The sequence below is a fragment of the Quercus suber genome, unplaced genomic scaffold (assembly GCF_002906115.3).
Source record: "Quercus suber isolate HL8 unplaced genomic scaffold, Cork oak 2.0 scaffold_569, whole genome shotgun sequence".
Lineage (NCBI taxonomy): Eukaryota > Viridiplantae > Streptophyta > Magnoliopsida > Fagales > Fagaceae > Quercus > Quercus suber.
In genome coordinates, this window is record NW_027070014.1 from 1 (window position 1) to 23,264 (window position 23,264).

Sequence of the window (23,264 nt, forward strand, 5' to 3'; positions counted from 1 at the left end):
AAGAAAATCAGCCAATTGGGAAAAAATATATATATATATATATATATATTAAATATTGTGAATTTCTTCATAAAGCAAAAGAAGAAGATGAAACCAACTGATTAAAGAAACCACTGGGGCCATTGTATTCTGTTTCTAATGATTTGAGTTAGATGGCTAACCAAAACCAAAGAAAAAAGCATATATGGGGACTTTTCTTTCTTTGTTTTTTTTATTGAGAGAGAGAGAGAGAGAGAGCATGAGCTTCTAGCCAAGTGGACCCGTTGCCTTTAGTTTCCAGTGAATTTAGTTAGATGGGTAGCCATAACTCCAGAACTAGTTAGATGGACGTAAAGATTTTAAGTGCATGATTTTACACTCTAGAAATTGGGGCCACATACAGATTGATACTTGAGTTTCATGCAATCGGGTACTGCTAACACAGTACTCGAGCTTACTGGACTCGAGTATTAATGGGCACGAAAAATCACTCGGCCAAGTTTAATGGACTCGGGTACTGAACACAGTACTTGAGTTTCATGTGCTCGAGTATTAATCTATATTGGCTTGCATGATTGGACTGAAGCAATTAGGGCCAATACAAATTGATACCCGAGTTTAATGGACTCGGGTATTGAACACAGTACTCAAATTTCATGTGCTCAAGTATCAATCTGTATTGGGCGAGTTGCATGATTGTACTGAAGCAATTGGGGCCATACAGATAAACTTGGGTATCACATTATACAGTACTTGAGCTCAGGAAACTCGAGTACGAAATGGCATTTTTAAATCCCAAATGTCATGTTAGCCATGCCACGGTAGAACTATAAGATAGAGTGCTCGAGTTTGGTGAACTTGAGTACTAGAAAAAGTGGTAGATCGTCATTTATTTCCGAAACATTGTTTTTTTCTTATAAATTTTATGAAAGAGTGGTAAATAGCCATTTTTGCCAAAAGAGTAGTACATCTATATATATTTATAAAATAGTAGTAGATTTCTATATATTTTGCCAAATAGTAGTATTTGGCCATTTTGACCATTGTAGCATAGCTTAATAAATTCCTTGAGCTCACCCCCTTCTAGAATTCTTCGCTCAAGTACTTGAAAGTAGAAGTCAATTATATCACCTGTAATAAGTCGTATTGAACATGGCTTTTGTCCTTTGGGATTTTACTGCACGTGGTGGTTAACCATAATCTGAGTATCAGACGTAGTTTCTTGGTTTCTCCATAGATTTGTCTGGCATGGATATTTAATACACTAAAGTTAGATATTTACTTATTATAGGAGGGAAAGTTATAGCCAAAATACATGTGCGCCTGCTCTTTTAATAGCCATTTAAACACTCTCTAGATTGAGTTTTGATGCTATAACCCCTTTAATAAAATATTAACGGTTGAGATTAAAAGTTGTAAAAGTTACATTTAATCTTAACTCTTAAATAATTTTTTTTTTTTAATTTATAACTTTTTACCATTTCATTTTTACACATCATTTTTTCATTTTTCTCTTACACTATGGATGATTGTACAGTGTAATAGTTTTTTTTGCTATTGCACTGAATCTCAATATGATGTCATATAATGCCAACATCAGAGTGTGAACATTGAACATGGATCACACAACCCAAGATCTTAACTTATTTATTGTGTGATCTCCCTTCATGTTTATCGCATCTTTCAGGTTCTTCTACATTGCCAAATTCTCCAAATTGAGCCGTTAAAGTGTTTGACAAATCGTGTTTCAATTTTTTCCCCCTTGAAAAACTAGTGAGAATGCCCAATTATTGGAGAATCTTGCTTAGGCATGATCATAACGGTACCTACCATTGATAAAACCAATGCCTAAGGGGGCTTAGATCGGAATAGAATATCTTGTGAAATCACCCTCTCACAGAATGCAAGATTTACATATGTGAGACCAGATATGATGTGAAAACCAACTTCATGCTCCAAGAAGTGAAACTCTAGCGAAATATATTATGTACCTAAGATATAGCGCATATTTTTATCATGGATCTTGCCGACAGAAAATCTTGCTGGTTGAAGCAAAGGGACCCAAAAGGCCTACATTCATATGTCCCAAATGGATTAAAGTATACAGGAAGAAGATACGAAAATCATAAACACCACACAATTTTGAGAGAGAGTACTTTGCAAATTGAGAGGTAGATCAGAGGTCGTATCAATCTTTAAGGTCTTTCTTTACGGTGAGTTACAATGTTTCATTGAGAATGGGGACCTACGTTGTGACACGGAGGTTGATTGTAATTTAAGCTCTCTTGTTTGCTTGTGTAGGACAACCTTAATCATAGAGAACATATGGAAATGGACTAACCGAGCCGCTATAATCAAGTGACCTCCCTTAAGAGTTCTTTTTCATCAAAGTGATAGAAAAATTCCAAGCCCCACAAACCCTCGAGCTGTAAAGGGTTAAGCCTGAAAGCTCCACCTTGATATAATTTATATAGTTCCTATGTTAGCTCCAGTTGCTAAACACCCTATCCTCCACAACATAGATAAGGTTTATAGGACAACCCAAAAAGAAAAGAAAAGAAGAAAAGAAAAAAGAGTCTATTATCAAGAAATGTTAAACACCCTGACATTTAGTTTCGTCATCTTGCCGTTAGTTTTAGTATATTTCACTTTTCAAAATAACATCGTTTTGGTGGATTTAACTGTACAGATTTGATGGAAGGATTACATTGAAGATAAACAGAAGTTAAACATTGAAATGAAACATCGTTTTGGTGGATTTAATGGTACAAATTTGATGGAAGGATTACGTTGAAAATGACTGGAAGTTAAATATTGAAATGAAATAAATAAATAAAATTTAAGATGTGATTTTTAATTTAGCCTAAAATCTAGTAAGTATGGTAGTCTACTTGTCATGACTCATGATAAAATGATAGTAGGTTCTAGTTCAATCATACTTTTTACCCTTCCCCGAAAACGTAGGAAGAGCAAGTAAATCTATGGTTGCACTCACACGGAAGAAACACATTATTTTTTCAGGATCTATCCATTTCTATTTCCATGCGACTGTTTCATTTTTTTTTTTTTTGGGGGGGGGGGTGGTGTCGGGTCTAAGTTTAGGTAAGAGTGAGCCTTAATACTTTTAGGACAAACATCTTTTTCTCTTTCTAAAATCCGCAAGATCCTTTTGAGCATAGTACTATAGTTGCTTGTTATATTTATCAACAAAGTTTTCATATTGACGTGACAGGGAGATAAGGCCAAACATGATTTTCATTTTGACCAATTAAAGGTCACTAGATTATACACCAATCACATTCAAGATAAGGAGGTCACAGCACACACATTATAAGCGCAAGAAACAGTAGTAGCTGTATTATGTGCCATAAAAATCAGAGAGTTGGAGTTGGAATTTTATTAGCAAAGTCTTTGTTGATTTATTGGCCATGGAAAATTGCTATCATGGTGGTTGGCCTGAAGAGGAAAATTGGGCTCAGTTTCATGCCCCACTAAACAATGACTCTTCCTATCTAGTCCCGTGGCCAGTACCACCTCATGTATCAGCCTCTACCAGCTTCCAATTTCATGGGTTACCTTCTTGGTCTATGCCAACTGAAGGAGCTGCAGATGATGGAGGAGGTGCCACTGCTTCCAGTTCCAAGAGCCATAGCCAAGCAGAGAAGCGGCGTCGAGACAGGATTAATGCACAACTTGCAACTCTTAGGAAACTGATCCCCAAGTCTGATAAGGTGAACAAAATTCTCTTTCACAAAAAACCACACACATCACACAAAGATGCACACTTAGTCTTATTCAAGTCAACTTTCATTTTCAGTTGGTAGATTTAGCTTGTCACTCAAATAAATGAGTATTTTACATGGTTTGATGCATCAATTCGATCATATATTAATGTCCAGAAAAGATACTAACTTGTATAATTCTTGTAGAGTCCATGTAGGGACATTAAATAAGATTGGAACGATACAGAGAAGATTAGCATAGTCTGTGCACAAGGATGACCTGCATAAATTGAGGAGTGGTCCAGATTTTTAATGATCAAAATTGTAGATAACCATATAGAGCATGCCTTAACCTGTTGAGATCATTAGCCCTTTTGAGAAAAAATATGGTTTAGTACTTAGATGTTTCTGCAACTTGAGTGCTTGACTTAACTCTTATGTACACATGCTATTCATATGTTCCGATCTCAAATGATCAATATTTTGTTATGTGCAGATGGACAAGGCAGCTCTATTAGGAACTGTAATTGACCATGTGAAGGATCTCAAGCGAAAAGCAAATGAAGTTAGCAAAGCCTGCACACTTCCAACAGAAGTAGATGAAGTAACAATTGACTATGATCTTGCTCAAGATGTCAAACCCACCAACGTTGATAACAACAGCAAGGACAATGTTTTCATAAGGGCTTCTTTTTGCTGTGATGATCGGCCTGAGCTGTTTTCTGAGCTCATCCATGTCCTCAAAACCTTAAGACTCACAGCAGTAAAAGCTGACATAGCAAGTGTTGGGGGCAGAATTAGAAGCATTTTGGTGCTTTGCACCAAAGAAACTGAAGTGGGTGTTTGCGTCAGCACACTGAGACAGTCACTTAAACTAGTTTTGAATAAAATTGCTTCATCATCTGTGCAATCTAACTATCGCATTAGAAGCAAAAGGCAGAGGTTCTTCTTGCCTTGTTCACAATAATCTTGGTGGCGGTGGTGGTGGGGTTTCGACCATTTAGTGCACCAGTGTACTGGACGGGACACAAAAGTGACACGTATGCATTCATGTACATGAACATTTTTTGGTCACATCACACTTGTATCTTTTTTTTACCATTTTCCCCATTGAGATATGCTTTGCACACGTACAATCGGGGTGGTGGCACAAGCTAGGCACGCGAATTATTATGTGGATTTGCTGCCATATAAAAAGAAGTGGACCTCATTGTACGAGTATGACCACTGTTTTGGTTTTGCTTCTTTAGTCCTTACCTCCCTCTCTCTCTCTCTCTAAAAAAAAAAAAGATTAGCTCCATTTTTATTTTATCAAATGGTGGTGGCACAAGCTAGGCACGCGAATTATTATGTGGATTTGCTGCCATATAAAAAGAAGTGGACCTCATTGTACGAGTATGACCACTGTTTTGGTTTTGCTTCTTTAGTCCTTACCTCCCTCTCTCTCTCTCTCTAAAAAAAAAAAAGATTAGCTCCATTTTTATTTTATCAAATCAGTAGCAGTAAGCAGCATAACACGGTGCAACAATAGTCAAGGGCAGAAGAATAATGTAATTATTATTCAGCCATAATTGAAAGAAGAATAGTTTAAATTATTGAGCTTGGGAGTCACTAAGGTCCACCACTGACAAGTTGTTTCATTTACTACGTGAGTGACATAATTTTTTTTTTTGGGAACTAAAAAAAAAAATTCATTTAAAATAGATAAATACTTGTTCTACTAATGCTATTTTTATAGCTAAATTATAATAGATTTATTACTCAAATTTTCAAACAAAATTACAAATTTTACGAGTAGGGTGAGAGAGGACTGAGGAGCCTCCCCATCCCTCTTTTTACCAAAACAGAGAACTCAAAAGAGAAGATTGTAACAGGCCTCCATTACTTACACTGATGAGCCCAAAATGCTATATTGTGGGCCAAAGAAATTTGCTCACATAGGGAAATAGACAAAAGGCCCAAACTTGATATCTAACACAACTTTAATATCAAGCATTATGTTTTCAGTAGACCAAGAGCTCCCTGATGACTGATGAGTATCAAATAAACTGATTTATTTGAAAAAAAAATTAATTTATTTGCTTAAATTCATTTTTTTTGTCTCATTTTTAAGCAAATAAGCGCGGCCAAACGCACTTGTGAAGAGGGCAGCTAACTCTTTTTAACTTATTGGTTTATTTGCTTAGGCACAACTTTTTAAAGTTTTATGTTTTTAAAATATAATTGAACTTTCGTCTACTTTCAATAAGTAAATAAGATTTTAATTTAAAACAAAAAAAGTTAATCAAACATTAACATGCATGCGAAGTCATTTTTCAACCCTATATTCTTGTATTAGCTAAGATAATTATTGGGTTTCAGTTAGTTCAATTGATAAAGTTTTTTGTCGTCAAATAAGATATCTGAAATTCAAACTCCACCTACATTAAAAGTTAATTGATGTCTTAGCTTAATGATAAAGAACAAAAAGTGGTATTCATAAGTTATAAATCTATGTATGTATTTAAAAAAATAACCGAGCGAATCAATGCATGCAGTCCTACTCTTCCTCCATGAAAAATATGTTATTGACTCTTATCAATTTTACTTAGCAGTCTCTCTTGAGTCTTGACAAGAAAGAAACGAATTTGGTTTGAGTGGGCTAGCTTGAGAAATTTCCAAGGCCCCGGCGACAGTTCCTTTTATAAATAGGCCTAATGCTAATCTTGCTATCTCAACATCTATGGCAGTTTTATTCTCTTAAAAAAAAAAAAAATCTATGGCAGTTTGATGGATCGTGGACTCGTCCACCAAAAAGTACTCAGTATATTTGCTAAGACGGCCTGAATTTCAGAGCTTCAAAAGCAAATTATTTGCTATATAGCCTAAAGCAATGTGTATAAAACATTATCAAGCCTCTGTGGACCTAAACTTAACCAATTCCCTTTTTTTTTTTTCAATACTTCTACAAGTTTATTTGTCCCAGCTCAATGTCAAGCTTACAAACGCATTTACAACATGTTTCACAGCATGTTAAAATTATAAGATGTAATTTCAATAGCATTTTTTTTATATGTGTGCCTACTATTGATGCTTTTATTATGTATAAATTATAACAAATAATGTTGACAATTATTTTGTAGTTCTAGATAGAGAATAGGATTAAGAATATACTTTATTGAAATTTATTGGGCTAGTAGTCTCGTAGCATCGCTCCCTCTTCTCATGTGAGGGGTGAGCCCCATCCATGGGACCCACCATGAGGCCCACCCCTCATGTGAGTGGGAGAAGCAATGCTCTGAACTACTCAATAATTACACATACTCTATTAGCTCCTATCAAAACAATATTACTATACATCAATTTTCATAATTTGTTGATTTGTTATTTTGTAGTTCTAGATAGAGAATAGACTTAGTAGTACTCTATTGTCCTCTATCAATATAATATATATATATATATATATACACATCAATATATTTTCACAATTTTTGTTGGTTTGTTATTTTGTACTTCTAGATAGAGAATAAGCCTTTTTTTTTTTTGGGACAGAAGTTAGAGAATAAGCTTAGTAGTACTCTATTGGCCCCTATCAAACCAAAACTACTACCTATCTATTCTCATAATTTATTGGATTGTGAATGGTTGATAAAAAGTGGTTAGCCATTTTTTTTTTAAGAAAAGAAAAAAAAATAGTTAGTTTATATAATCAGTAGTGAGTAAAATGTGTTCACTACTAACAGTCACACAAATTAGTAGGTTATAAAATTAACTATAAAAAAAAAAAAAAAAGTAAGTTACAAAATTAGATTTGCAAATTAGGCGTGTCTCTAGATTTATTGGCCCGTATACATCTCCAATGTCGCACTACCCGGAAACCTCATCTAATTCTGTTTCCTTTTCTAACTGCAACAGCATCATCATCATGATCATATGCATTGCCGTTACAATGTAATATCACACTATCACTCTCTTACTCTTCCTCTTACCTAATCCCCCCCGTAATCTCCGTATTCAGTTGTTTGACACTTCTCCTCCCTCCCTCTCTATACACTTCCGTTTTCTCACCTCCAAGAAAAAACGGATATAAAAAAAAAAAAAAAAAAAACTTATAGATTTCTTAGGAAAGTCCGTTATCTTAATCAGTTAAAAAAAAGTGGAGGAAGTTATAACCCCCACTTCTCTCTCTCTAAAAGTGTCAAACCCCATGCACATTAAAAAAAATATATGAAAGAAATTACAGAAACAAACGCGGTTCGGTTGTAATGCGAGCAAAGTAAACAGACTTTAACTTCATATATATATAAAAACATATTCGTTATATCAAGTAGCAGTTTTCCGGTTCACACCAACAACCCCTTTCTTTTTTTTTTTGGCAGAGATCAGATTATGATGATGAAAATGGAGAATGGTGGTGGTGGTGATAGGATCAAAGGATCGTGGACCCCACAAGAGGATGCGACGTTGATGAAGCTAGTGGAACAACATGGCCCGCGTAACTGGTCTCTGATAAGCCAGGGCATTCCTGGTCGGTCGGGGAAGTCGTGTCGTTTAAGGTGGTGTAATCAGCTGAGTCCCACGGTGCAGCACCGTCCTTTTACGCCTGCGGAGGACGCTATCATATTCCAGGCCCACGCGGTCCACGGTAACAGGTGGGCCACCATAGCCAGACTCTTGCCTGGGCGCACCGACAACGCGATCAAGAATCACTGGAACTCCACCCTACGACGTCGTCGCGGCGGGAATAATGGGTCCGAGTTGGAGTCCGCTTCGTCTGAGTCTAACTCGGCGGTGAAGCGCTCGGATGCTGTCTCGTCAGAGTCGGACTCGGGGCTAAAACGGCAGCGTTTAATGGGTGGGTCGCCAGAGGAGAATAGTGATTTGGTTTTGGGGCCACAGACTTCGCTGACGCTGTCACTACCGGGTGGTGGTGGTGAGAGTGTGATAACGTTACCTGCGGTTGATGAGAAAATGAAAGTGACGGATGAGGAAGAGAACGAGGAAGAGGAAGAGGAAGAGGAAGAGACGTGTTTGGTGACGATCATGCAGAAGATGATTGCGGCGGAGGTCAGGAATTACATGGATAGTTTAAAGTCCCAGAATGGACACGGTCCTGATTGTGGGCCACCGGCCCAAAAGGGTTCTTAGTTATAGTAATAATCTATTGCTCTCTCTTTTTTTTCTGCTAAAAATTTTCAGTTTGGCTGGTGTTTAAATCGGAACCTAGGAAATGAAAAGAGAACTTCAAAGCATGATTTAAGTAATTTCAAATGTCTCTTTTCATTCGTGTGTTTTAGTATTTTACTTTTATTAGTTAAGATCATGTTTGTTTTCAGATTTCCTTTATTTTGTTTTATACTGAAGATAATAATGTATCACAATTCGCAAAGGTGGGGTCTTATCGACGCAAAATATCTTGAATTTCTGTGATATTTTAATTAATTTACTTATAATAACCAATTCTAGATGAAGAACAAAGCTTGGGTACAATTTGTAATTGTTATGAAAGTGAATGTCTTGCTTGCCTAAGTTCTAAAGGTGATCACCTCACTAAGGGTGCCTTAATGGGCTCCTACCTCACTCAGCTTCCCTTTGACTACGGTGATTGTTAATAGTTTGCATTTCTTAATTAAAAGACTGACACACTTTATAAATTGACCAATTGGACCTATAAACAATACAAGGAACACTTAACGCTAAGATGAGGTTGAGTGGAAGAATTTAAATCCTAGATGATTATATTAGTACACTGAAGAGAACTTAAGCTTATTAAACTACAAGACTTTTGGTTACTATAAAGAGGAATATGGTTAACTTGTTTGCATTACTAGTAACAAGTAGATCTTGTCATGCGCTACTAGTTATAGGTAGATTCTGTTACATTGAATGTAATGCAAACTAGTTACATTGCAAGTGAATCAATATTATTAAACCACAGGCTATGACAAACTTGAGATGTATGCAAAAGGGACTATGACTCGGTAAAAATATCAATTCTGAGAGATTGTGTGTTAAAAAAGTGACACACTTAAATAAGTTAAACAAACTCTAGAAATTTGCTAAACTAGACGCATGAGGAGCATGCAAAAGGGACTATGACTCGACAAAAATATCATTTTTGAGTAACTGTGTGTTAAAAAAGTGACACACTTAAACAAGTTAACAAATTCTAGAATTTTGCTAAACTAGACATACATTACAGTGTAATTTCCCTCTCCATTTCTAGCTATAAATAGTGAAGAACGACATTATCCACTATTCATTAACAGATGGATAAGTGTCTTTGGTACAATGGTGTTCTAGAAGAGGATGGTGTTGGCTTTAATTCTAGCACTTATCAATAAATAACTAGCTATTAGCTATTGCTAAAATCTTCGTTTTGGCTAAATAGTAAGCTCCAAGGATCACATCCGTTGATGTTTAACTTAGAAGTCACACAAGAATTTGTGAATTAATGAGATTGTTATTTGGAAATGAATGATACTTCATTGGTCATGGTACAGAACAAGCAAGAGAGTGGCAGTATGCAAACAAATTTATCTCAAACTAAATTCGGCATACAGAATCAAATTTATCTCAAACATGATTCAGGATACAGAATCCTATACTAAAGTCTGAATATTAAGAAATCCTATAAATGTAAGTGTTTGAATAGACGATTTAATTTATACTTCTTGTTTATGAAGAGTCTAGTAAAGGTTCTTGTTTGAGAAAAATTCTCTTTACACATATAAGAAAGAAACATATGTTCAATGAAGCTAATGAAAACCTCAAATGCAGAGCTAACCACTAACCAAAAATAATTAAAGTTGGCACACAAAATCTCGAATAGCATTAAAGAGTGAAGAACAGCACTATCCATTCTATTAACGGATGGATAGGTATCCTTGGTATGATGGTTTTCTAGAAGATCTTATTAGCTCAGTTCCTGCAGAATGTGCAGTCCATTTTGTTATTAGTTTCCTTCAATATTTTAATAATTTTTTTTTAAAAAAAATAATAATTTTTCGTATTTTATTTTATAGGCAAAATAAAAGGACAATTAAAGTAGTAAAGTGATTTGATCATATCCTACTCAAAAATGCATACATCATTTTCATACATCATAAAAAAAAAAAAAAAAAAGATGCAAATGTTGATTTGATAAATTCAAAATTCAAATATCCTTCAATTGCTTTTGTGGGGGGTCCGAGGACCGAGAAGGATCAGACCGAGGAATAACTTACATAGTCCAAGCCCGAAAGGGTGAATAAGCTCCGAGGATTTTGCCCACCCGAGGATGGAAATAGAATCAGGACAATTGGTGTCTTGTGGAGTTCTAGGGAAAGGAGAAGAGATAGCGATGGGGGCAAGGATGGTGGGAGGAAGTTTCCTGAAAGGTATACTTTCCACCTCCACATTGAATTCCCTACACCAACCTTATCAGCTGCATTAATGTGGATATGACCCCTGAACAATAACTTCACAATTAGCAGCCATTTTTACCACATTTAGTAGAACTTTGATGGGACAAGTATCTTGAGGAATGCCTGGAGGCATACAGGTGTAGGGTTAAGATGCAAGGAAGGGGGATATAAAAGGAAGGGAATCTCCTAGAAAAGAAGGATGAACATTTTTTTTAGAAATAGAACATAGAGGAAGTGAACAATGTAATATCTGGTGTAAAACTTGAACCAAATATATATAAAAGACTAATCCTCAGACCTGCCTGAGGAGGACATTATTCTCAATTACTACTTAAATTACACCTATTTATTACTCTGGGCTCTTCGGCCTTAGACTTGAACTTAACTTAGAATTGCACTTGTAGTATTTTTTCACTCTCAACAAAAAATTCTATTGTTTGAGCTTGATTTGAAGGACAAGGTATCACTGTTCTTAATGGGATTGAGCATTTACTTTTCGAGCACTTACAGCTTTCTTTATGTTCTTGAGAGTATACTAATTTTTTATTTTATTGGACTTGTTTCAACTTTTGCAAAAGTAATTAAATTTGAGTAAGAATATCATATTTCAAATTAATTATTTCTCATATAAACCTTAGAAAAATGACATTAAAATTTCATTACATTTAAACAATTAATGCACCACTTAATATAACAAAATAAATGTATTTATTCTATTAGGAATCTCAAATTAAAATTGTAGGGTCACGTTTTTCAGCTCAAGCCCAAAGAGTATGGAATATTGACGCAATGAGTCCAGTACAATAAATTTATAGAGAATGGGTTAAAGAACTAGGCACTAGGTGAATTTAACAACGGCTAGTTAGACTTAAAAGATGATCAAGCAGGAATAAAGCATATAGGACTAAATAAATTCATTGTCTGAGGAGGCAAATCTTGGTATAAATCAACAAAATTGATTACAAATGCAACTTTGATTGCTACAATATCCTTTTTTTTTTTTTTCCAGTTTTTCCACCTCCCGCTCATGGAGGGTCTTTCATATTATATAGTTCTCTCTAAATCATCTTGATCTTATACTTGTTGATCATCTGAGCCTTTACTTGAGTACCTGTCACATCAAACATCTGCTTTGACTCTCTGTGAATCGTGGTAGTCAAGAATACACTGTTCAGGGATCTTCTTCACATAAATGCGGCTAAAAAAGTGGCTGTAGTGCATTTAATACAGTGGTAGCAGCTTTTCATTAGATATTTCGGAGTTCCCATCAATCTTATACGTGTATGATGAACGTTCTTATTGTTGTTGGAGGCTCTTGGAAGATCACCAGGATTATTGGAATACAGATTTGAAGTGTATTCATCACATCCGACGAAGATTTGCCTCCTCGGACCACCCTCCATTTGTTCCTTACTTGTGAAACTTTAATTGGAACCCCTCACAATCATTTGCTCTTCCTCAGACACAGCCATATTTTCGGATTAGACCCAATGCCCAATGTATAATTTCACGCCCTTATCCCTACAAAAATAATTTCTTATATAAATTTTATAAAAATATTCATATAAATTTCTCTAATATAAATAATTAATGCATAACTATAAATAATTAATAATATATATGCACTTACTCTACTTGCTAATCTAATGAACTAATACTTTGATATAAATGCAAACTTTGTTGAAGTGGAAAATTTAAATAAAGAAAATGGCAAATTACAACTTATCCACTTGTGATTTTGTTCAAAATTTAAGTTGCATATCTGTGATTTGAAATTTGGCACTTTACTCATTTGAGGTTAGTTTCATTAGGCTTCTGTAACCTACTATGACTTTTTCATTAGAAAACAACTTTTAACCGCAAAACATAACATAAAACGAATCAAAATCTTAGTGTGACATCAAACATAAGCTTCTTCATTGCAAACAACAATTCCTTAACTTTAGCCCACAAAGCTTCCCCAGGAGTTTCTTTCTTTGACCAGGCCAAGGATTTCCCCCACTAATATTTTTCCAAATCTCACTGTAGAAACACAATTAGAAGAAAATGTGGCACCAAAATTTAATTTCACTTAACCACGCGGGGACTGGGTCCAATGAACATGTTTACAAGAACTTGGTACCAAGAAAGACAATGCTTGCTATTGGAGTAGTTTAACTCAAGGTTTTCAGATCTGGATCGTTCATTGAACCGTAAAAGGGAGATTCAAGGTTTTTGAGGTCAAACCGAGGTTGAACCGTGATGATGTCATAATTAATTCAATAATTATTTTAAATATATATAAAAACATTAAATTAATAAAAAAATAGAAAAATTAACTAAAATAGTCCAAAACAAATATAGATAGTATTTTTTATAACATAACTTTCATAATACAAATAAAAACTATTAAATTCTAAAAAAACATAAATAACTATTGAGTTTCTAAATTATTTTTTAGTCATGACAAAGCACACTTTAACACCCAATCATTTTTATTTTATGAAACTCAATAAAATAGTTAAGAGACAAATTAGTTTATTTGCTCATGGCCAAGCCCATTTGACTGTAGATCATTTTTTTTTTCCCAAGCCCATTTGAATAGTTACTGTTCACCATTTATTATGAATTTAAAAAAAAATGAAAAGCTAGATCTGAAAAGTGAAAATGTCCATGCATTTAAAAATTGTTAAAATTAAATAAATAACAAAACCCAAGAAGGAATTGCTTGACAGCAAGCAAGCATTAGTAGTTGACTTGACAGTTGACACTAAAGCACGCAGTAAGCCCTAGAAGCGGCGAAGAAGTTTATAACATTTTTAGCAATACTTTTACAAGAAAATTTATGTAAAAAATTATTATTAGTTTTAATTTAAACTCATCATTAAAATTATTTTTTTACTCACCAATATTAACTAACAACAATCTGTTACTTAAAATTTATTGTGAAATATTGTGAAAATATTATTGTAACATTTAATTATGATTTTTTATTATTCCTATTCTTTTTACTTTCTTTCCTTGCATCCATACGTTTCTTTTCCTTTTCTTTTTTTCTCCTCCACACACGTACCGCCATTCCCATTGACCCACTGCTGCCATCTTGTTTTTATTTTTTCTAGAACTCTTCCTCCTATCTAGTGTCCACAGCGTGTCCTCTCTGCTTTTATTTTTCTTTCTTCATCTCTAGCTCTGTCTTTCTCATTCTCTTTCTCTCATACTCTCACCTATCACACACCCATTACCGACGAAGAACAAAGCTAGAATTTAAAGCTTGATTCACCCAAGAGAAGAGTTTTTGAAGAGAGGGAGCTGTGTGATGTACTCTGAAGAGAGAAGAAGAAGAAACATAAATACATGCTGTGTTTCTCTAGAGATGGCAGTGGTAGAGTTTCTGAAGACGTGATGTACTCTCAGTAGTTGTGTTTCTTTTTCTTTTGTTTTTTTTTTTAAAGGTTCAGATTCAAAGGGAAGTAGGGATCCGTGAGAAGCGGTTTGATCACAGTTCTCAGAACCATGAGGTCTGACTGCAATTCGCACGAGTCCTTGTTTTTTCCCATAGAGTGGTTTTTGAGGCTAAAAGAACCGCAAAAATGAGTTATTCGAGGTTTTCCGTTGAACCGTATGGTTCGGTTCGAGTTTCAAATCTTGGTTTAACTTTAACTCAATTGATGGAGAGGACCAGCTTGCAAGGATCCATGGAGAGGACAGTAGTCCCTAAAGTCTTTTGGAGTGGCCTTGAAATTGTTCGGCAACAACAAGAATTAACCCAATCACCAATTGAGTCAAAACCAAGACTGAAGAAATTTAATAGGCCGAAGAGAATTACTCTACACTACCCCAGACCATCCCTTTAGTCAAAATTCCTCACCCAAACCCACCATTAATGAACCCCAAGAACCAAATCGAACATGAACCCAAACCTCCTTCTCAGATCTGCCATGGAGTTGCAGCGAAGGCCTGAGAAAACCTGTGGTAATGGTGAACGGAGTAGCAGCAAACAACAATAGTGGAGGTATAAGAAGCTTCAACCGTGGAAACCTTGGATGAGATTGAGAAGCAAGAAATGTATCTTCAAACCGTAACCTTCTTGATCTGTTTTATATTATGTTTTGGTGCTAAAAGTTGTTTTCCAATAGAAAAAATCAGAGGTGAGTTACAGTTACATAAAGTTGACAAAACCAACCTTAGGCGAGTAAGATGCCAACTTTCAAACCACAAGTAGGCAACATAAATTTCATCCAAACCATACATGGATAAATTGTAATTTGCCCTAAAGAAAATCTCAAAAAATGTGCCCTGATTTGTTTAGTACTTTAGTTTTCATTTGCTTTTTATTCTAAAAAAAAAAAAATCCAATTGGTAAAAATAGTAATACCTCCCAGAGATAGTTTACAAACTCTCTTGTTATATAGCAAACATGCACCGGTTATTTGAAGCATTAAACGCATCAATTGTTGTTTAACTCTGCGCTCACACAAGAATTTGCAAATTAACGAGATTGTTTGCACACAAGAATTTGCAAATTAACGATGATGTTGTTTGGAAAGGTATGAAACAAAATAGGACATGATACAAAAGCAGCCAAAAGCCATGATACAAAAGCAGCCATGGCATTATGCAAACAAATTGACCTCAAACTATATTTGGGATACACAGAACCCTATCCTAAAGCGAGAATGGAATTATGTAAACAAATTGATTTCAAAGGGAAATCAATATTTACGAAAAGTCCAACATGGGAGCAAAATTCTCAAAATCTAAATTCGAAGGCCAAAGTCTACCAAGGTATGAACTACATTCATCTGTATATTACACCTTTATATAATGTCCACCCCATTCAAGAAGCTGCAGTGATAACTGATAAGTTACCAATTGTCTAATGAAGTTTATAAAAACCAATAAAAAGAAAAATAATACTAAGGATAAAACTTGTATACTAATTTTTTATTTTAAATACGAAAACCTAAAGTAAAAAAAGAATGTGCCAACTCAATTGAGTTACAAGGCTCATGCTAAGCTGAAGATTATACTCTTATGAGATATCTTAAGCAAGAGAGAGAAAAATCAATGCTCATTAAACTAAACTAAATAGAGCCATGCCTAGGCATTCACTATTGAAACAATCATTGAGATTATCAGAAAGAAATCAATCATTCAAGAACATTGACAAACACTGTATATCTAATGACAAACAAGTAATAAGTCGCGAGCTAAATCCAATGGCCTTAACACATCCCGACTATCGACTATGTTTCTTTGCTACAGATCACATGCCAAACCATTATCTAAATGTCAGGGAAAACACATATCAGTCTATCTATTCCTCAGATTGACAATAACTAGGAAATTCAATGTATAAAACAATTGTTTACATATACAACTAACTTGTTATAAGCCCATGGTAAGGCATTTTGAACAGACCCTAACCCAAAATACATAGGCAAACTACAACATACATTCCTTTCAGTAGCACAAATAAGACATTTTGAACACAAAATTAACAACCGGCATAACTGGAATTAACCAAATCGTAGTTTTCAAGGATATAAATAAACTTGAAACATCTAATCAAAACGACATTCAAAGATAAAAAGGACGAGTTTCCACATAACTATAACCATAAAAAACATTAAAGTCAAATACGAAAAATCTCATTAAACAGTACAAATATCCATTTCGTAGAAATTTATCCAAACATAGGAAAACAAAAAGACACTAACGACTCTAATCAACATCAGATTAGAAAACAAAACGACACCGACTTAATAGTAATAATAATAATAATAAATCTACTTGGATCTCTGTCTCATCTTTCGGCGCTTCCTCTTCAACCTCCTCATACGCTTCTTCTTCCACTGAAAAAAATCAAACAAAAATAAAACAATAAAATTAAAACGATGTTTGAAGAATTAATCGCTAAATTTCACGAAAGAACATAAAGGTTCAGAAAAGAAAGGGCATGTGTTTCAGTGACGAGCATACCTTGGCTCTCATGGTGATGCGGTGGCTAAGTTCGCTTCAAAACCCTAGTTGTGCAGACAAGGCTGCCGAGAAAGCAATTTTCCAGAGAGGTTCATTGAGGTTAGAGGCGTTGAGAGTATTTATAGGGAGTACAGAAGAAACCCTAATGTATGGTAGGCTAGGTTTTGGGCTTAAGAACAGTATTGGGCTTATGATCTGTCAGATATGCAGGCCGAATTTTGTAACTAATAAACTAGGCTTCGCAATCATAATGCCCATTAGAAAAGTATTTGGGCTTTAGATTTTGAGCATAGGAGATAGGGTTATGTTTGGATTTTGGACATATTTTGGTGTTTCTTATTCCTTTTTAATTTTTTTTTTTTTTTTATTAAAGGATTTCAACGACTTCTTCTTCTTCTTCTTCTTTTTCTTTTTTCTTTTTTCTTTTCATTTCAAATACCTTTTTATATATTTATTACCTAGATTAAAAAAAATTATATGTACTCTTTTTTTTGTGTGGGTAATATAAGATTTTATTAAAGCAATTATTATTCGACTACTTACAATCCCTAATGATTCGTGCAGCATACTTTTTATCCATTTTTCAAATGTCTTTTTATATATTTATTGCCTAGATTGAAAAAAAATTATCTATATAATTTTTTTTTTTTGTAATATAAGATTTTATTAAAGCAATTACTATTCAGTTACTCACAATCTCTAGTGATTCGTGTATTCCTTTGATGGATTATTATTCACCCTCCTTTCGCTCATAAAAATTTTTCACTTTTCATTTTTTTAACTTTCACTTTTTACTTTTCATAACATCTTTCTTAAACTTTTTTAATCGAAAATTAAGAATGAAAGTTGCTTTTTGCAACTATCAATCTTAACCATTTATAATAATTGCGTCAGGTGCAATATACTAGGTATTGCACCTGATCTTAATTCTCCTTTTACCCATTTTCCATGACAATTACTAATAGAATGGGCATAGGTCCCAATGCACAAGAATAATTGACCCATTACAATTTAAACACGTATTAAATAATTGTCAAGTGTCCACGTCTCGACAGGTCCAGTCACATTGGACCCATCCCTTGCCCATCTCTAATAAGTCTTGCACTCCTCTCGCCAAATTGGTATTTCCAATGGTTCTCTTGGGAAAAAAGTGGAATTTCATTGAACCAAAACAAAAGCTAAGCTTTACCCCAGGGCCATGAGAGAGCGTACATCTAGTACACCATATACTTATTATGTCCCTAGCATTCTCTATGAAGCATATTGATGACAAATGGTGCAAACGTTACCTTTATATATGCCATTAATCTAATCTTGCTAAAAAAAGAATATGATCCTCAATCTTTTTTTGACATAAGTGGGGATATTTCGGGGGTGTTTGGTTTGATTTTCCAAACAACAATTTTCAGTTTTTAAACACATATACCAAACGAAGGCAAAAAATTATCAAAATTTGTTAATGATAACCCTATATATAGATTACTTTAAGTCTAAATAGATAAAAAGAACAAATAATAATAGAAAAGAATGACTAAATTAGTCATCCCGTTGTATGTATGTAACGTGTACTTCCTTGTCATGATCTTATCTATAATTTATATTTTTATTGACAATTCTATCTAATCGAAGACAAAGACAATTACACTTATGTGGATTGGCACTATTTAGTGTGCTTTTAAACTTTTTAATAGCAACTCAATAAAGTACTAAAAAAGTAGGAAAATGTACTTAACGAGAATGATTTAAATTATTGTAATTTATATACACTTCTTTATTTTGGTTCTTTTTTTTTTTATATGTAATGTATATTTAATATTTTATGTTTGACATCATGAACAATTATAAAATAAATACATAATTGAGTTCAACTCAGTTTGATTGAAATTTTTTTATAGATTACTTTAAGTCTAAATAGATAAAAAGAACAAATAATAATAGAAAAGAATGACTAAATTAGTCATCCCGTTGTATGTATGTAACGTGTACTTCCTTGTCATGATCTTATCTATAATTTATATTTTTATTGACAATTCTATCTAATCGAAGACAAAGACAATTACACTTATGTGGATTGGCACTATTTAGTGTGCTTTTAAACTTTTTAATAGCAACTCAATAAAGTACTAAAAAAGTAGGAAAATGTACTTAACGAGAATGATTTAAATTATTGTAATTTATATACACTTCTTTATTTTGGTTCTTTTTTTTTTTTTTTTTTTATATGTAATGTATATTTAATATTTTATGTTTGACATCATGAACAATTATAAAATAAATACATAATTGAGTTCAACTCAGTTTGATTGAAATTTTTTCCAACCAATTACTTGACATGTAACTAGAATTATCTTAGTATACGTTTTAGTCATGTAATCTATATGATGATTTATATAACTTATTTAAAGAAGTTTGACCGAAATTTTTCTAACCAATTACGTGACAATTGCTAAAATTATCCTCTTATACTTTTTAGTCAGGTAATCTATATGATGATTCATATAACTTATTTAAATAATATGTGATAGTTTTGTAAGTTAATTATAAGTTAATTACGTAATTATTTGGAGGAAACCCTAGTTAGTGGATATTCTTAGCGTATATAACCCATCTAGGTGGCCAAAAATTCCTTCTCAAAAAAAAAAAAAAAAGAAAAAGAAAAAAGAAAAAAGAAAAAGAAGGTGACAAAGGTAAACTTAGTGGAGGATCTTACTTTCCTAAACATCAAACCAAGACTAGTCAGAGTAAAACCAGAGGTAAGACAATAAGCTAAACAAATCTATAATCTTTTTCCCTGCACTTCAATTGTCAAATGCCAATAATTTGGACATTATTGAGAAACTGAAACGAACAAAACAGACAAGTAAACCCCAGTTAATATATATATTTTGGATAAAAAGTGTGTCACCATCTTCCTTATCAATTCAACCCAAAATTTTTTTTTTTCCTTCTCAATCCGTGCATCAAGTAAAGCCACAAAGTACTGCCACACAAAAGACAACCTCCCACATGCTCTAGAATCAGAAGAGCATCGCTCTCTGATCTATGCATTGTTTTTACTCCAGAGTCTCCACCACCCACTGATTCTCACAAAATTTTGATTTTTGAGCAAGTACTTGCAATGACAACTCCAGCAACACATTAATTGTCGCAGTACACGGATAGATATATTATATACATATACAACTACCCCTTTCGTTCATAAAAATGAAGCACAAATATTGGCTACAACATATTGTTTATTGCCAACTGAGATTCACATCAGGGACATGTATGATTCAGAAAATTTAATGGAACTAATTGGATAAACTTGCGGGGTTCTTTTAACTTTTTTGCATCGCCGACACCAGCAGTTATACAAATCTAAAGGTCCGTGATCAAATTGATAACAAATGCTCTAATTATTTAATGATCTCCACACCGACCACTCTTCAACCGACATAACTGATCTACATGGCTCAAGTACTAGGCTGATCTGCTAGCTTTCAAATTTTTTTTTTTTTTTTTTCTAGGTGGCCAAAAATTCCTTCTCAAAAAAAAAAAAAAAAAAAGAAAAAAGAAAAAAGAAAAAAGAAAAAAGAAAAAAGAAAAAGAAGGTGACAAAGGTAAACTTAGTGGAGGATCTTACTTTGCTAAACATCAAACCAAGACTAGTCAGAGTAAAACCAGAGGTAAGACAATAAGCTAAACAAATCTATAATCTTTTTCCCTGCACTTCAATTGTCAAATGCCTATAATTTGGACATTATTGAGAAACTGAAACGAACAAAACAGACAAGTAAACCCCAGTTAATATATATATTTTGGATAAAAAGTGTGTCACCATCTTCCTTATCAATTCAACCCAAAAAAAAAAAATTTTCCTTCTCAATCCGTGCATCAAGTAAAGCCACAAAGTACTGCCACACAAAAGACAACCTCCCACATGCTCTAGAATCAGAAGAGCATCGCTCTCTGATCTATGCATTGTATTTACTCCACAGTCTCCACCACCCACTGATTCTCACAAAATTTTGATTTTTGAGCAAGTATTTGCGATGACAACTCCAGCAACACATTAATTGTCGCAGTACACGGATAGATATATTATATACATATACAACTACCCCTTTCGTTCATAAAAATGAAGCACAAATATTGGCTACAACATATTGTTTATTGCCAACTGAGATTCACATCAGGGACATGTATGATTCAGAAAATTTAATGGAACTAATTGGATAAACTTGCGGGTTCTTTTAACTTTTTTGCATCGCCGACACCAGCAGTTATACAAATCTAAAGGTCCGTGATCAAATTGATAACAAATGCTCTAATTATTTAATGATCTCCACGCCGAACACTCTTCAACCGACATAACTGATCTACATGGCTCAAGTACTAGGCTGATTTGCTAGCTTTCAAATTTTTTTTTTTTGAGAATCAAGCTGATCTGCAAAATTGGGCAAGTAACAAAAAGTTCTTTTGGGAAATTGATCAAACCGAGTGGACTCAGAGAGTGACTACCAATTAATAGTAAACCCCCATCTCATTACAAAACGAGACCCATTTTTACAGAACAAAGCATGATCATCTCTCCCCTTTATCTTCGTCTTTACCTCAATTTTTGGCTACCTATAATTCACATAAACAACAATATAAAAACAAGATAAACCCCATGAAAGAAAGATTTAATACTGACATTAAATACACTACAAAAACAGGCCACTGCTAGCTTGACAACACAATTTACAAAAATTAATTTACCCCATCAAAAGCAGCTACTTTTGGAAGCTATATTTTACTCATGGGGTGGTGTTCATGTTCAATTCATTCATTGTACTTCTGCAATTTGTGGAATTGCCGAATCAACCTGGGACTCAGCTTGCAGGGAAGCTCTACACAAAGGACAACTCGAGTGGCTACAAAGCCACTTATCCACACACTCAGCGTGAAAGCAATGCTTACACAAAGGCAAAACCTTAACTTTATCACCATCCTCAAAAACACCGAGACATATACAACACTCCACATCTTGCTCTTGTTGTTCTTCTAGGTCCCCTGACTTCGGAGCCTCCAAAGACCGAAACAAGATCATGGGCAAGCTTCGAATGGTCAAAGGGTCAAGCCCAGCTGACCGTGTCGCCGGAGGCGGCGGCGCGTGGGGCGCGTGGCTTGAAGGGTGATGGTAGCGACAGACCCAGCGCGCGTAGAGGAAGAGAAGCGTGAAAAGGAGCATCACAGAGAAAAGAACCACAATGAGAAAGAGTGTACGACCTCGGATCTCGAAGCTCCGGTCATCAAGGTCCGTGAGTCTCCAGCGAAATGGCTGAGATTCCTGAGACGATGCCATTAGTGCATACACAAGAATATATATGTCAAAAAAAAAAACAGAGTCACAAAAAATTCTAAGCTCAAATCGGTTTTGTTTTCTGCTTTTTGTGTTTGCTTTCACGGCTGAGTTGGTGGCAGCGATGATGACATTGTGAAGAGCTTAGAGCTGCATGAACTGGTAGTTACTGTGTAAGGAGGGCAGGTTTTTTTTTTTTTTTTTTTTTTTTGAAAACTGTGAGGGGTATAGGTTGAGAAAGAGAGAGTTCAATGCTTTGAGTAGATTGTATAGTTGGGGATATTTATAATTGACTTGGTCCAGTAATATATAGTACTAGCTGAGGTATTTTATTGTAAGAGAAAAAGCTGTAGTGACTCCAACTCCCAGATAGAGCGCGTGGTTTAGCCAAAGACGGATCACATACCTTTTTGGTTTTTCGCAAAACAAAGCTGGATCACAATCACAGAGGGTAATTTATAAATGCTGCATTTATTATGTAGTAGTATATGAGAGTAATGCAAATAAATAAAAGTTTTTCACACTAGTTTCTATACAATAAGCTAACTATTAAGCTCACGACACAAATTTTTTTCACATCTTACATAATCTATTGTAATCTGCGCATGCTAGAACCAAAAGTGACGTCAACTCTAGCATTTGCAAGTGAAAATCATGTTAATAATGCTCATAACTACCTCATAAGACAACCACATCAGCTTATTTATAATTTTCTAAAAGAGAAAAAAGTATTATTTTTACACATTCTAACCAAAAAACTCCACATCAATTTTTGTAAAAATGTGCAAATATACACCATGGCCATGTAAATGAACAGTAACTGTGCATATATGCACGATTATTGTTCACTGTGCAAATGATTTTTTAATTCTTTTTTTTTTCTTCATA

The 23,264-nt window shown here is 34.3% G+C and overlaps 3 protein-coding genes, 1 long non-coding RNA gene and 1 other non-coding gene across 5 annotated transcripts; 3 read left to right on the forward strand and 2 right to left on the reverse strand.

The window, feature by feature from the left end:
• Positions 1-3,325: 3,325 nt before the first annotated feature.
• LOC136063746 (transcription factor bHLH51) lies at positions 3,326-4,950 on the forward strand. Its single transcript, XM_065764568.1, has 2 exons — positions 3,326-3,710; positions 4,198-4,950. Exons 1-2 carry the CDS (start codon positions 3,408-3,410, stop codon positions 4,666-4,668), a joined length of 774 nt encoding a protein of 257 aa, XP_065620640.1. The 5' UTR covers positions 3,326-3,407; the 3' UTR covers positions 4,669-4,950.
• Positions 3,910-4,012, forward strand: LOC136063748 (U6 spliceosomal RNA). The gene has a single exon (XR_010625369.1). It is a non-coding gene; the product is annotated as a U6 spliceosomal RNA (small nuclear RNA).
• Positions 4,951-7,852: 2,902 nt separating the features above from the next.
• Positions 7,853-8,944, forward strand: LOC112015560 (transcription factor MYB77). The gene has a single exon (XM_024047972.2). The coding sequence runs from the start codon at positions 8,070-8,072 to the stop codon at positions 8,826-8,828; it is 759 nt and encodes a 252-aa protein (XP_023903740.2). The 5' UTR covers positions 7,853-8,069; the 3' UTR covers positions 8,829-8,944.
• A 7,753-nt stretch (positions 8,945-16,697) lies between these two features.
• On the reverse strand, positions 16,698-17,165 carry LOC112015541 (uncharacterized). The gene is made up of 2 exons (XR_002883232.2): positions 17,051-17,165; positions 16,698-16,923 (listed from the first exon to the last, which is right to left on the reverse strand). It is a non-coding gene; the product is annotated as an uncharacterized LOC112015541 (long non-coding RNA).
• Positions 17,166-21,556: 4,391 nt separating this feature from the next.
• On the reverse strand, positions 21,557-23,022 carry LOC112015555 (RING-H2 finger protein ATL66). The gene has a single exon (XM_065764567.1). The coding sequence runs from the start codon at positions 22,377-22,379 to the stop codon at positions 21,861-21,863; it is 519 nt and encodes a 172-aa protein (XP_065620639.1). The 5' UTR covers positions 22,380-23,022; the 3' UTR covers positions 21,557-21,860.
• Positions 23,023-23,264: the final 242 nt, after the last annotated feature.